General features: G+C 34.0%; 1 protein-coding gene across 1 annotated transcript; it reads left to right on the plus strand.

Moving 5' to 3' along the window:
- The first annotated feature begins 2,465 nt into the window (after window positions 1-2,465).
- Window positions 2,466-3,401, plus strand: LOC126017767 (olfactory receptor 4C15-like). Its single transcript, XM_049779820.1, has one exon. It carries the CDS (start codon window positions 2,466-2,468, stop codon window positions 3,399-3,401), a length of 936 nt encoding a protein of 311 aa, XP_049635777.1.
- Window positions 3,402-16,074: the final 12,673 nt, after the last annotated feature.

The following is a 16,074-nucleotide window of genomic DNA, read 5'->3' on the forward strand; positions in this document are numbered from 1 at the left end:
CTATGCTCAAGGAATACTTACAGATTGAGAGAACCATATTAAGTACCAGGAATCAAAGTTAAGCCAACAGTATGCAATGAACGTGACTTGTACACTTCACAATCTCTCCAACCTTTGTTAAAAAAAAGGCATGTTAGTATAGAATAGTTGAGTATTGCAATGGCAATTTATTTTGGTTAAAATCCTGTTGTTTTGGTGAGAGTTTGTAGTTGAACACAGAGATCATTGTGTATGCACTGCTCAGGAATGCTGCCTACTCTGGAAATATTATGGATGTGATGATTAATTCTCTTCTAGTAGGCCAAAAACATATCAGATGATGTTGTATGTTTTAAACACTGCAAATTTTTTGGATAACTTGATGTTAATGAAATATAAATGTTCACTTGTGTGATCTTATATATAATCAAATATTAAATAAATATGAAGCATATATAAGTGTTTATACAAATCTGTTTTTGCTTCCTGTATTAGGTATAGATAAGAATAGAATTATTCTTTGTATCTGTGTCTTAAAATTGGAAGTTGCAATATTTGTCTTGATGATTAAAGGAACAGTTTTCTGTGGGTAAAATGTTTGACTTTTTAGGTGAAAGACAATAGTAACATCTTCTAAGTAAGGGCAAGAAATGAAGGCTACCATTTTATATTTTCTTTGTAAGAAAATTGGAAATTTAGTGTTATAATCCTATGAGACATTTAGGTAAGCTGCATATAAAAAAACTATTTTTCGGGCCGGAGAGATAGCACAGCGGCATTTGCCTTGCAAACAGCCGATCCAGGACCTAAGGTGGTTGGTTCGAATCCCGGCATTCCATATGGTCCCCCATGCCTGCCAGGAGCTATTTCTGAGCAGACAGGCAGGAGTAACCCCTAAGCATAGCCGGGTGTGGCCCAAAAACCAAAAAAAAAAAAAAAAAAAAAAACTACTTTTCAAAGAAGTAAATTTCAATAAATTTGGAATAAATTTCCTCAGAATGTTTTACATAACCAGACTGGAATAATATTATACACCTAATCAGCAAAGAGTCAGTAAAGCATCAGAATCCATCTACATTTAAACACTGTAATGTTTTATTGTATAATTACGACATTTAATGGGTTTAACCTCTATATGTTGAGTACATGCAGAATAAAACCTCTCATTTTCTGAACTGCATGCTTAAAAAGAAGAATTCTTATTCCTTTTTGGGTTAATCCATTGGGAATAACTAAGAGCTAAAACTGAGAATTTGCATTAAATTTCAAATCATCACATGTCATTTGTTTGAAATAATACTTCAAGGGATGAGTTTTCTAAAAATAAATATGGATAATAAGATATAGCATCTGTTAATTTTTTGGCAATAATTCTTAGCAATTATTTTACTGGCATTATTTAGTCATCATGGCAGAACTTTCTAATAGTTTTATCATTAGTAGTATTTTATTATACATTTATATTTTAATATTAAAATTATAATAATACCTAACATACTTCCATGTTATGTGTTCTGTACATATATAGAGTGCATTTAGTTTTGACAGAGATTTTATTTTGTGTGACATAATTTATCTTAAAGGTCTTTGTTGGTTCACAACTTACAACTTGGTTTCACCCCAAACATAGATAAATTCCTGGTTTCTTTGTATCTGTTTGTTTACAACTTGGTTTCTCCCAAAACAGATTTTCTTACTTACAATCTAGTTTTAGATATCTCAAGCATACTTGGGCTAGACTGGCTCAATATAGGTCTTTTGTCCTTACTCCACCACCCAGAGGGTGATCTCTGTACCAAATAAAAACTGCAGTAATGGCAGACAGCTCTCTCTCTACAAGAGGCAGAATACTATCTGACCATGTGTTTCATGGACAGCCTGGTTTTGATTACTTTCTGTCACACTCTTTCTCTAGACCCTTTCCCTGGGGTGGGATTACTGAGTGTAGAGACTTTACGTATCTTATCACTTCAGATTATTCCAGGGGATAGGTAAGATTGTAATTGATTCTAGCATTTATTATCCCTTTCTAGATAAGTGTTCTTTGATTTGGAACATCAAGCATCTGATGCTTGCTGTTATCAGGTGGTGACCACCATGACAAGTAACTTGTGTTTGAGTCCTGGAAGTTAGATATGATTTCAGAATCCCTCTTAATAATAACTTACTCTTTTAAATCATGATTCAATGATCCAGATTTGCAACTGAGCTAAAATTAGTTCTCAACCTTATTACAGGTATACCTGTCTTCCTTGAACTATTAGATGATTCCATAAGAATATTTTCCTGACCTTGCACTGTTGCTTTAGCAAAGTTTTCTATTTGTAATTCTAATGATGACAGAAGTACAACTATAAAGTATCGTATGGATATAAAATGGATATAAAATTGTGAATACTTGTGATAGTAAATTTACTGATGTAACCTTTTCATTCTTATATCTGCAGGTGTGCATTGTGGTAGTTCTGACTGTTTTATGGGAAGACATGCAAAACCAAAGCTTTGTAACTGAATTTATTCTTCTAGGACTTTCCCAGAATCCACAAATTCTGAAAATCATTTTCGTTGTATTTCTGTGTGTCTACATTACAACTGTCTTTGGCAACCTGCTGATTGTGGTGACCATCCTCAGCACTCCAGCACTTCTGGGCTCCCCAATGTACTTTTTTCTGTCTTTCTTGTCCTTCCTGGATGCATGCTACACTTCTGCTATTGCCCCCAAAATGATTATAGACTGTCTTTATGAGAAGAAAACTATCTCCTTTGGAGGGTGTATGACCCAAGTCTTTGCAGTGCACTTCTTATCAGGGGCAGAACTTATTGTCCTCACAGCCATGGCCTATGACAGGTATGTGGCCATCTGCAAGCCCTTGCACTATTCTTCTATCATGAACTCAAGGCTCTGTGGCATTTTGATTGGAGTGGCCTGGGCAGGGGGCTTTCTGCATTCCATTATACAAATTCTCATTACTGTTCATCTACCCTTCTGTGGTCCTAATGTCATTGATAACTTTATGTGTGATTTGTTCCCATTACTGAAACTTGCCTGCACTGATACTTATGCCTTTGGACTTTTTGTGGTTTCCAACAGTGGATCTTTTTGTATTCTCATCTTCTCCATGTTGCTTGTGTCCTATAGTGTCATCTTGTTTTCCCTGAGAAACCACAGCACTGAAGGCCAAAAGAAAGCCCTCTCCACCTGTGGAGCTCACATTACTGTTGTTGTTTCGTTCTTTGTCCCATGTATAATTGAGTATGCAAGACCTCCCTCTGAGTTATCCTTTGTCAACATATTGGAGGTATTCTACACTGTCATAACTCCCCTACTGAATCCCTTGATTTATACTTTCAGGAATAAGGAAGTGAAAACTGCCTTAAGAAGACTTTGGAATAGAATAATGTTTGTTTCTCTTGAAAAATAAGACCTTACATATTAAAAATATAATGCTAAATTTAAAACACTAGTTTTTATTGTATACAAATCTATTTCAAAGGGCTATCTCACTGAAGATCATAGAAATCTAATTAAAACTATTAGGAAGACTTTCATAAAATTGATTTTCTATCTTACATATCCTAGAGATCCTGATAAGCATTTCTTATTCTAAGTTCTGTGAGGAATTATTTTATATTTTTATTTAGAATAAAATAATGTAAAATAATAATAAAATAAATAATTATAAAATATAAATAAAATAATAATATATTAATGATTTTACTTCCTTTATTATGAAAATATGTGTGTTATTTTAGTTTGGCAAAATAATTTAACAGTACTTTAGTAAGAATATACTAGTTCACTCATCTATGGGTTTTAAGAAAAATAAGACATTACTGTAATAATGCCCAGAGACGAGGGCCAGAAAGATTGGCTCACAATATGAAGTTCACCACAAAGATTTGTGAGTGCAGTTAGAGAAGTCATTACATTAACAACTACCATGACAGTGTTAATGAGTGAGAGAAGTAGAATGCCTGTCTTGAATACAGGCAGGAGGTGAGGGAGGAGGAAAATGGGGTCATTGGTGGTAGAAATATTGCCCGGTAAAGGGGGTATTCTTTTTATGACTGAAACCCAACTACAATCATGTTTATAAGCATGGTGTTTAAATAAAGATATTATTTAAAAATAAATACAAAAATAAAAGAGGCACTAGCAATCTTCAGGGCCACACCTCGAGACACCAAATGACTGTATTTTAAAAAAAAAACATTTTGTTTAAGTAAGCCAATATATCTTTACAGTCACAAAAAATCTTCACTGGTAAAGATCTGCTACCAATCAAAGAGTTACAAATCTAGGCCTGTGTTCCTTTCTTTAACCTGCATGTGACTTAGTTGCCTTATCCTCTATGACTACGTGTTGCTTCTAGATTCTCTTGTTCCCCATTCCTTAACTTTTATCTTTCTACTTCTGCCATACTTGAAATCACCATCATTCTTGCCTGAGCTATGATAATCACCTAACCTGCCTCCTTGCCAGTGTTTTCTTCCTAGCTAACCTGTTCTTTCAGCAGCTATAATAACTACAGTGATTATTGCTAGATTATTCCAAAATGATTTCAGAGCTCAAATGTAGTGAAAAATCCCCAAATCCAGAAGACAAAAGAAAAGAAAGAATATGCTAGAAATACTATGTTGCTATCTTTGCCCAATATAAGAATACCAGCTTCCCTTAGCTGCTTTAAGTACCCTCAAATTATCCTTCCCTCTGTTCATCCACTTTGAAAACTCAGTTTGCAAACTCAATTCTAAAGGATCAGATATCATTGATTATTATTTTTCTTAATTTATTTTCCATTTTAACTCAACTATAAGAGATTTGTTCTTATCTTAATCTCATTTTATAGGATTATTTTATTGATGTTTTGTGTCTTGTATAAATATTGTTATATTAGCCTGTCGTGCCATCTATGCAGGGTCTTCATGCAAAGTTTTTCCACAGCATTTGCTATATCTGATTGAACACAGTTCTCAGTGCTGCCATCTAGTGTTCACATCTGCAGGTACAGGCCTACAGTTGCAGTGAATTGACTGCCTAGCCACCAAAGTTGGCCCATTATCTCTGGAGTTGCCTGCCTATCCTTGCTCCTAACTGCCTATGGTATTATGTGACCTGGGAGGTATTAACAGTATAATATTACAGAGTCTGAAAAGACCTGGTGTCTTTTCCAAAGCTAGCTTGCATTGGAATATGCCCATCCCTTATGTGTGCAAATGTTAGGTGATGTTTTCAAATTTGCTGCTATATATTCATTCTCTGCTTTCCTCTGTAATTTTCTTTGCCTTTCTATCATATGGGATAACTGGAATAGATACTGTAGCTAATATTGGGAAGGGGGCAATTTTGGATTTTCTTCACCCTGGGACGCCTGTTGAGAGTCCAAGATTCTTAGTTCTCGTTGTCAGAGAATAGCTATGAAAAATAATAGGATGAAAGGGACTGGGTTGATTCTAGACTTATTCCACATCAGATTCACCAATAATCAATCCTCAGTTTCCCTTTTGTCCCCACAGAGTGGTTGGTACAGACTCTGAAGTGGGTTGTGAGAAAGGAGAAAGGTTGACACTGCATTTTTTTTTTTTTTAGTTTTGGGGCCACACTCAGAGGAACTCAGGGGCACACCTGGCTCTATCATCAGAAATCGCTCCTGGCAGTCTGGGGGACCTATATGAAATGGGGATTTAACCAGAGTCTGTCCTGGGTTGGCAGCTTGCAAGGCAAAAGCTGTACCACTTATGCTATCACTCAGCTTGACACTGCATTTTTGACACTTAAGTAGTACTAAATTGCCTCCTCTTCTTCACTCCCAACTAGGACTGCGACTCCAGCTTTCATTATCTGTCATTTGCAAATGTTTCCCTCCTTTTATATTTTTCGAAGTTCAAACAATTTGCACCTGATATCATATCCTGTGCAAAGCTTGGTCCAACAAAGTTTGAAGTGTTCCACTCTCCTTTCTTCGGAATGTGCACCATAGTGTGTTCATTGGTGAACTCAAAACCACTTTTCACAAACAAGGATGACCACTGGTTTTCCATGTTTAGTGTCTGTCTCAGTGAAGTCACATACAAAATTCTTCGTTCATTTCAATTTTCTTGCTTTACTATGTTTTTTGTGGATGGCAACTTCTTTGTTCTTCACTTTCTGTTCTCTGAGACTGAGAATGCTCCATATGCCATACTTGGAATAGTTATTTTCTAACAGATAATGGGCATTGAAATATCAAAGGAACAAATATAAGGAGTGTGATATCTTGAAAAATCATTTTAGAAGTTAGGGTAGGTTGGTCCTGGAGAGATAGCACAGCCGCGTTTGCCTTGCAAGCAGCCGATCCAGGACCAAAGGTGGTTGGTTCAAATCCCGGTGTCCCATGTGGTCCCCGGTACCTGCCAGGAGCTATTTCTGAGCAGATAGCCAGGAGTAACCCCTGAGCACCACTGGGTGTGGCCCAAAAACCAAAAAAAAAAAAAAAAAAAAAGTTAGGGTAGGTTTAAAAGATTAGAATTGTAAGATTCACAGAAACCTACTTCATTATAAAAACAAAGAAATTAAAAATGAAATGAATTTATTTCTTAAATTGAAAAGTTACATAGAAAATAAAATCAACTTACGACCATGCTATAAAACAACAAATTACCTAGTAAATATTGAACAACAGTGTAATATACTCACTCAGGCAATATATTATGATTCAAAGATATAAGATACAGGACATTTGAAACTGTATCTTGTTCATGCATTGGATGATTTAATTTTATTAAAATGATTATATGGGGCTGGAGCTGTGGCACATGTAGTAGGGCATTTGCCTTGCATGCACTAAGCTAGGACATACTGTGGTTTAATCCCCTGACATCCCATATGGTCCCCCAAGCCAGGAGCAATTCCTGAGTGCATAGCCAGGAGTAACCCTTGAGTATCACCAGTGTTTCCCAAAAATGAAGAAAAAGAAGAAAAAAAAAAGATTATCTTATTCAAGCATGACAGAGATCTGTAGAATGTCCAGAGAAATCTATAGTTTCTTCAACTACATAAAGCAAATATTTCTAAAATTTTATCGAGTCATCAAAGGTGAGATGCATCACATTATTTCAGTTTGAACAGACTATAAAGCTACAGGAAGCAAAACTGTGTGCTATTAGACAAAGACTGACTCTCAGACTTATTCTATAGACCAGATTTAATCCTTAGATGTATGTATAGTTGCTCCTCCTTTCATAACTCTTTTGTTATTTTCTTAGTTGTTATTTTGTTAGAATACTGTTAGCGATCATTTCATATTAGCATCATTGCAGCAACACAGCTATCACCAAAGTATTCACTTTCTAACAAGGTTCAGAAGTCCTCTTCTTCCACTCCACAAACTAAGTTCTGTGGATCAACTGTCCCATTCTGTTGTCTTTGGCTTTCTGTTGTTACTCATATATTTAAGTGCTACATAAGAGACAGATCATATTGTACTATTTTTTCCTCCTTAATTACTTATTATGATGTCTATCATCTATCTATGTTGCAGATAATTGCATGATAGGGCTGCACAGTAACCTACTTGTATGTACAGAAAAACATCTTGAACATTTGACTCATTTCCCTATCTTAGTTATTGGGAATTTACTGTGATAAACACAGCCATGCACAAATATCAATATCATCTAACCATGCATTATGTAAAAACAAGGATTGGATCATTTTTTAAAGCTTCTCTGCCAAACCCACTAATATAGAAAATATTGCAGAAGTTGTAAAAATTATCTGGATAGAAACAGAAATAAGATTTATTCTGATAATTTGACTGGCATGTTCAAGATAGGAAAATAATCTAACAAATCTTCATAATCTTGTGATATATAATCCTGTTATATAAATTATACAAAGAGATATGATAATCCTCTGGGATTTATGAAAACATAACAAAGAACATACTTGCTCTTAATTATTTGCAGAAGAAGAATATTTCCTGGCTAATCCAGAAGGAAGATCTTCAGATTAAACCATACAATTTGTAATTAAATTTCAAATTCAGCATCTTTTATTTGTGTGCCCCTATATTAAGCAATAATTTTTCTAAAGGTAAAACAGAGACATAGACAATTTAGCAGTTGTCCTTAGACAACTATTTTGCCTAATATTTTTGTTAGTTTAGGGCCACACCCAGTTATACTTGGGGTTTATCCTGATTCTGCTCTCAGGAATCACTTCTGGTGATTCTGCCTTGGAATCTCATAAGCACCCAGTAGAAGTTTAATCCAATAACCCAGAGAAACTAGATTCCATATCTCTATACCCAATGTTCTATTCCTGAAGGGAATGAGAATATCTTTAAATAGAAACTCAGGATCCCATGTAAAAATGATTTAAAAAAATCTATTTGGCCAAATACTTAAATTCTTGGAAAAATTTGAGAAAACCAAGGCAAAGTTTACAGTCTTAAAATATTAGACAGCTGGGAAATTCCAACCCTGGAGAGAACTGAGAGTCAATTCTATACATTCATGATGTCTCAAGGAAACATCTTTTAATTCCAGTGGGAAATCAATCAAGGAACAAACTTTGATTTCTTAGTCCCTCTGTCCCCAAACCATGTTCTAGACAGCACTGCTCAAGCAGTAGGGAACATTCTCTGCATCAACTAGAGATGCTCTTCTTCTGTCTGGTAGATGTAGTAATAGGACTTGAAAATTACCTTCACTTCATGTCCAGTCTTTGTTTATACATTATTCATTGAGAATAAGAGATTGCCAGCACCAAACATTTCAATAAACTTCAAAGATCTGGTAAGATTCACTATTTGCATTTTGAATTTTAAGAAAAAAATTAAATTACAAATTAGAATTTAAAACTATTAATGGCATAATTCAGCCCTCAAGTTAAAGTAATCATAAATCTATAACTTTTCTGTGTGCTCTTAGTTAATCACACAATTTTTTTGTTTCAAAATTATTCAGTTTTTATATCTACTTTATACTATATTTTATATATACACTATATTTTATAGTATAATATTACCTGGTTTATGATTTTGAAAACATAAATTTGTATATCTAGTGTCAAAACAACCTTTTGAGATACCATAAGCACTCAATGAATCTAGTTACTAGTGAGAAAACAGTTGGTGGATTGTTTGAAATAATTTTTTCTTTAATAGCAAAACCCAGCTTTCTGTAGTTATGTTCATTTTTAAGTTAAATACAAATATATAAAACTCAGCACATTTATTTACATATTTATCCTTTCTAACATTCTTATTTATCAGGCACTCCTAAAATCACCCCTCACGATGGTAATATAGATTTCTTAGACAGTATAATAAAAATACTAATGTAGGCTGTATGATAAAAATATTAATATCAGAGCATTGTGATCCAGTGTCGTTTATCATTTAGAGTTTTTATATAGTTATTGCACTTAATATTTTCATAATAAGACCTAGTTTATTGGATGGATAAGTCCATGTAAAAGAATAAAATTTTATATAAGCATAGAGAAGATTCCTCAAATAAAAATGAGAACAGTGGTCAGAGTAGGTAGGGAAGCTTGGGTATTTGATTGCATGAGAATGAACTATGTTTGATTCCTGGCTTCCCTAATAATTCCCAAATAGTTAAACCACCAGGACTGCTTCCTTGGCACAAAAACAGGAGTAAACTCTGAGCACTGAAAGTTTGGCCTCAAAGCAAAAACAAACAAAATAAATGTACATAAAATACATTTTTAATGTGTTTGTATTTCAAATAATTTGATATTTATGATTCAGTGTTTACCAGGCAGATTTAATTAACAGGTTATTCAGTTATTGATTTAACTGGGCTGACTCTCTGAGTTGTTTTTGCCTTAATGACTGAATAACAACTCATTCAAAATGAACCAAATCACTAACAAAATGGAATATAATACAAGTTCATTTATCAAAAGAATACAGGTGTATATCAACAAATATATTTTTCACATTTCATTGATATTAACATAAAAATTAAAATATCTATGTAAATTAGCAGAGCTCTATTTGTAGCAAATAAAATAGCATGATCTCTCAAAATAATAGAATACCCAGATGATCAAGTAATTCTCTACATAATTTCTCTACACAACAAAAGAAAAATATTTTATTATTGATATAAATTATAATACTGGCTTTGAATACACTAGATTTAAGAAACTTTTATGAAGAACTATATAGGGCTTTTATTCTTTTCTTTTGGAGGTTAATAATTTAATAGGTCTGATGCACAAATATAGAGAACTCTTAAATACATTTAAAATTAACTGCATGGGGACCGGCGAGGTGGCGCTAGAGGTAAGGTGTCTGCCTTGCAAGCGTTAGCCAAGGAAGGACCACGGTTTGATCACCTGATGTCCCATATGTTCCCCCAAGCTAGGGGCAATTTCTGAGCGCTTAGCCAGGAGTAACCCCTCAGCATCAAACAGATGTGGCCCAAACCCCCGCCCCCCCAAAAATTAACTGCATGGTATTTAATTGCATTAATTGCATATCTAATTTCATTCATTAGTTAAAATGAAGCCATAATATTTTATATCATAATGAATGTTTTCTATACTTAAACCTCATTTTCTATTATTATTTCTATTATATGCATTTCTATTATTTTGGGGATTTAAACCTTTGTATTAGTTATTTTTGAATGTAATAATGATCAAGAATGGCATTTTGAGGCTACAAGGGAAGCAAACATTTCAAATTAATAATCTTAAGATATTACTAAGGGGCCAGAGTGGTAGCACAGTGGTAGGGCAATTTACCTTGCATGGGACATTTGTCTTGCATGCAGGAAGACCAGGATTCTATCCCCAGCATCATATATGGTCCCCCGAGCCAGGAGCAATTTTCTGAGTGCAGAGCCAGGAATAATTCCTAAGCACTGCCCAGTGTAGCCTCCCCAAAAATAAAAAGAAAGATATTACTGGGTTCAGCTATTATGCACAAGGGAGCTCTGAACTACCTTTAAGCACCCCCCTGAAAATTGCAAATTATAATTTTCTTTTTTTTTTTTTTTTGGTTTTTGGGCCACACCCAGCATTGCACAGGGGTTACTCCTGGCTGTCTGCTCAGAAATAGCTCCTGGCAGGCACAGGGGACCACATGGGACACTGGGATTCAAACCAACCACGTTTGGTCCTGGATCGGCTGCTTGCAAGGCAAATGCCGCTGTGCTATCTCTCCGGGCCGGCAAATTATAATTTTCAAGATATTATCTTGAACTTATCTTGATAACCATGGTTTCAGGATTGTAGATGTCTAGGACAAAATTAGCTTTTTCCTCTAGCAGAATATACAGTTACAGGTGATGTCAAAGGATACTTCAGAATGATTAGGTTTAGGGCCATCTTAAGATATTTTTGTGAAAAAGTGATGATATTTAAAAACTTCAGCATGAGATTTTATATTATTTTAAGATATTAGTTTTATATATGCAAAATAATTTTAGTGAATCAACAAGAGTATTCATAAACACCATCTTATTCATCTAAATTTTAGGTGACAAAACATCAGTCATAGGTTAATGATATGATTAAGAACACTTCTATGCCTTAAACCATTCTATTATGAATAACTTTATAAGTCCTATATTTTTGTAAAAATTAAAAGAAAAATCTTTTAATATACTCTAATTCATGACTGGCTAACCACCTTCTTTATATATAAGTATCTATCTATATATATTTATACAACTAATAAATAATGCTGACACCAATATCTGACTATTTTTTGTTTGCACTATGTCCATAGGAATATTATTTGATGCCTGTAAACTGGGCCATTTGATGTATGTTTTCAATTTATAGAACAGAACACTAAGACTAAGTGGTTTCCTCAAGATAAATGAGTAACATAAAATAAACTAGGACATAAAAATGTCTCATTATAATATTTCTATTAATACTTAAATACTAAGTTTAGATTAATAGAAAAGATAGTCTGAGTCAATATACAATTCTTTTATGCTGTTTGATTGTAAAACACTAACATTAATAGAGTTATTAAAATGGTTACATAAATATTTATATTTTACTTATTAAAAAACTGATTTCCCCCCAAAATTAATTAAATATTTTACTAGTATCCCTTGCCTATTTGAAGCTAGGCCAAAGACAACATCTTGAATTTATGTCAGCAGCTTGTTCTTAACTGTTAACACCCATTTCATTCATTCATTCATTCATTCATTCATTCATCCATTCTTTTGACACTGGGATAAACTGATCAAAATAAAACACAAGTCGCTATTATTTTAATATATTTTCCCACAAACAATGATGCTCATGACTTGTTCTTGTATCTATGCTCAAGGACTACTTTTATTATACTTGGAGAACCATATGGGGTACCAGAAACTGAACTTTGGTCAACAGCATGCAATGCATGTGGCTTATCCACTGTACTATCTCTCTAACTTCCCCTCCCCTTTTTTGGTTTTTGGTTTTTGGGCCACACTGGGCGACGCTCAGGGGTTACTCTTGGCTATTTCATATACCGCTCCTGGCTTGAGGGATCATATGGGATGCCGGGGAATCAAACCACGGTCCATCCTGGGTCAGCGGCGTGCAAGACAAAAACACCCTACCACTACACCATCCTCCGGCCCCTCTCCAACCTCCTTTTACAAAATCATTTTAATGTAGAAATATCAAGTAGTGAAATGATTACTTATTTTGTTTATGCTCCTGTTGTTTTAGTGAGAGCTTGTAGCAGAATATTGAGTTCATTGTGCTGGCACTGCTCAGGAATGTTGCCTATTCTGGAAATATTATGGACATGATTATTAATTCTATTTTAGTAATACAAAAATATATCAGGTTTATGTTTATAAAATGCCATTTTTGGATCATTTGGTATAAATAAATATAAATATTCACTTGTGTGGTACATTCATATATTAAATAAATATGGAGCATATGTACGTTCTTACTATCAAACAGTATTTTTTTTTTGCTTTCTGTTTTAGGTACATGTGAAATATAAGTAATTTTTAGTTGTGTTTTAAAATTAATTGACCAGTTGGATTATTTTTATGGATGATTATAGGAATAATATTTTGTGGATAAGATGATTGACTTTTTTAAATATATTTTTATTTAAGTAACATGATCATATTTGGGTTACAGTCATAACCATAACACCCCCCTTCACTAGTGCAACATTACCCCTCCCCCCTTCCCATCCCTGCCTGTATTCGAGACAGGCATTCTACTACATTTGTTTTTACATTTACATTTACATTTTTACATTCTACTAATTTGTTTTTAGTTCAGTAAGTTGTATTTTTTTCCTTAAAGGATAAGTGTAAAAAATATAGTAAAGGTGTGATAGTGGCAATCGCCAATGTTTGCATAGGTCCAGAAAAATGAAGAAAATGGAAAAAAATCCTTGACCTGATTACAAAAAGGCCTCACCTCAGAAGTTTATTGGCATAAGACTGACTCTGGGTTCCAGGCATACGTGTCTATCCAACTCCAGTCATTCTCAAGGTCCCGGTGAAACTTTTTCACACTTTAGCTATTGTTGGTATCAGACTCTTATATTTAAAGACTCTGGATTCTGTGCATTTCTTTTATCGATGTCAGGCTGATGTGGAGCATCCTCTAGTTTCAGCATATCATTAAATGTGAGCGATCTGCCCTGCATGCAGACTGTTGCTGAATCGCCTGGGTGTTGGGAGCACTCTGGAGTAAGTCAATGCCAAAGCAGTGGTAGGTCTTCTCTGGTAGAGGCTTGGATCCTGGCAATGTTAAAGACAATTGTGGTTGTTTCCATAGATGGTATCCATTGTTCAGGTGTGTGTGGGCAATGCCCATTCTTCTGAGGCCTGAGCCAAATCATCATGCCAATGTTCAGGGTAAAAGGCCTAATTACATTACCAAATTTGTGTTCCCATCTCTATTAGATAAGAACTTGTTTGCATATGTATTATTTTCCCATTTTAATGTGCCTATGCAAAAGAGAAGCAATGCCACAAGATATTGTTGGTGCATCTGGGGGCCGAAGAATAAAGTCCAACATTTCCCGTAACTTGATATAAATGTGAAATCTATACAGAGTTACTCTTCTACCAATATTGCTTATAAAACAGATCTCACAAGGGAAAAATCAAACAATCAAATAACTAATCTAGTGGGCAAAATTGTCACTATATGAGGATATTCGAAAAGAGTTATAGATGTTAAGGAAACACATCTGAGATATACAAAAGAGATACATGTGACCCTTTTATGTTTTAAAAAGAAAAAAGAAAGAAAGAAAACAAGACTTTTTAAATAAGAGACAATTCTGTATTAGACAATACTAGTAAGGACAAGTAATGTAATCTGCAATTTTGTTTCTTTTTTAGCATAAAAATTATAAATATTTTATTATATAATCCTGTGAGACATACAGGTAAGCTGTATATTAAAACCTATATTGCAAGAAAATAAATTTCAATATATTTGGGATAGATTTACTTAGGAATACTAGATGAGATTGGTATAAAATTGTGATCTAATTAATTAGTAGTCAGAAAAGCCTGAAAATACAGCTATAATTAATGCATTATTATATGATTTATTATATAATTATGGTATTTTATGCTTGTAAACTGTATATGTAAAGTATAAGCACAATAAAACCGTCTATACTCCACATTTTTTTAAATTTGGGGCCACACCTGATGATGCTCAGGGGTTACTCTTGGCTATGCGCTCAGAAATTGCTCCTCTACTGGGGGACAATATGGGACACCAGAATGTAGGTCCATCCTGGGTCTGCTGCATGAAAGGCAAACGCCCTACTGCTATGCTATCACTCAGGCCCCCACTCTCTGCATTTCTTTTTTTTTTTTGTTTTATAATAGCTTATTTTTATTGAGGATCAGAAGTTAATATACGGTTAACATTATTTCTGCACACATCTTTCCAACAATACCCCCATGGCCTGAGCACTTCTTACCTTCACAGTAGCCCAAGGGCCCCTTTCATAATAGCTCAATCCAGGGCCTATTTTAGTAACATAGGATTGAAACATAAACCAATCAGATTTGTACAAGTACAACAATTTTAACCAATGGGAGCATAAACACATTTTGATGGCGGGAAGGATAAAGAGGAACCTGGCAGGATGGGGTGAGGTGAAGCAAATTCTTAAACAAATAGCTAATTGATATTTATGCAAATACAATTATTTGTTTAGCCTATTTTCCATTTAGATCTATCTTTTGTGCAAGCAATAAGGATCATAATTTAAACTTTACAAAAACATATCTATAACTACATGCTTGAGAGCAGTTACAAAAACAGGTTCCATGGAAAGGTTAAGGCATCTGGTTAAGCCAGATTCTTTGTGCTGAGCTAAATTTATTTGCAGAGTTTTCTGTTGGTTTGGGGCTATGTATTTCTTACTTAGAAAGAAGAGTCCTTATTCCTTTTGGACTGAGCCAGTGGAAAGAAATAGAGCTAAACTGAGAACTTTAAATTTTAACACAAATATACTATTTTCTTTAAATAACACATTAAGTGATGTTTTCTACAAATAAATATGGGTAATTATATATAATATCTACTGTTTATTAGTGAGTAATGCTTCAACTGTTATTTTAATGACATTATTTAACTTAGAAATCATAACAGTACTTTCTCATAGTGATAACAATAGATAATAAATATCATAGAAATTTAGTATAATGTTATATTTTTATAATAAAACAATACAATGCATGCTTGTATGTGTTTTGTACATATTAGAACTCATCAAACTTTTACAGAAATATCCCTATGGATGACATTAATTATGACATCAATTTAAAAAAGGTCTTATTACATAAAATAAGTCTATAACAGATAATATTTGGGGATAAATCTGATTATAATTGCATCTAACACTTTACCCTCCTTTTAGTTAAGTCATTCTCCTGAGGAGGACATCATACATCTGATGCTTGCTGTTACAAAGTGGTGCTCATCATGACAAATATGTTGTGTCCTTGACTCATCAGAACTCGTCAGAACTATATGGACACATGATCACTTTTAATGCCTTAATCTAGTAAATCATGATCTAGTCTGGCAACTGAGATAAAACTATTTCCTAATCATATCACAGG

This window comes from Suncus etruscus, chromosome 9 (genome assembly GCF_024139225.1).
Source record: "Suncus etruscus isolate mSunEtr1 chromosome 9, mSunEtr1.pri.cur, whole genome shotgun sequence".
NCBI classification, from domain to species: domain Eukaryota; kingdom Metazoa; phylum Chordata; class Mammalia; order Eulipotyphla; family Soricidae; genus Suncus; species Suncus etruscus.

Excerpts from the sequence above, each read along its gene's own strand:
- LOC126017767 (XM_049779820.1), top strand. The coding sequence starts at position 2,466 with ATGCAAAACCAAAGCTTTGTAACTGAATTTATTCTTCTAGGACTTTCC.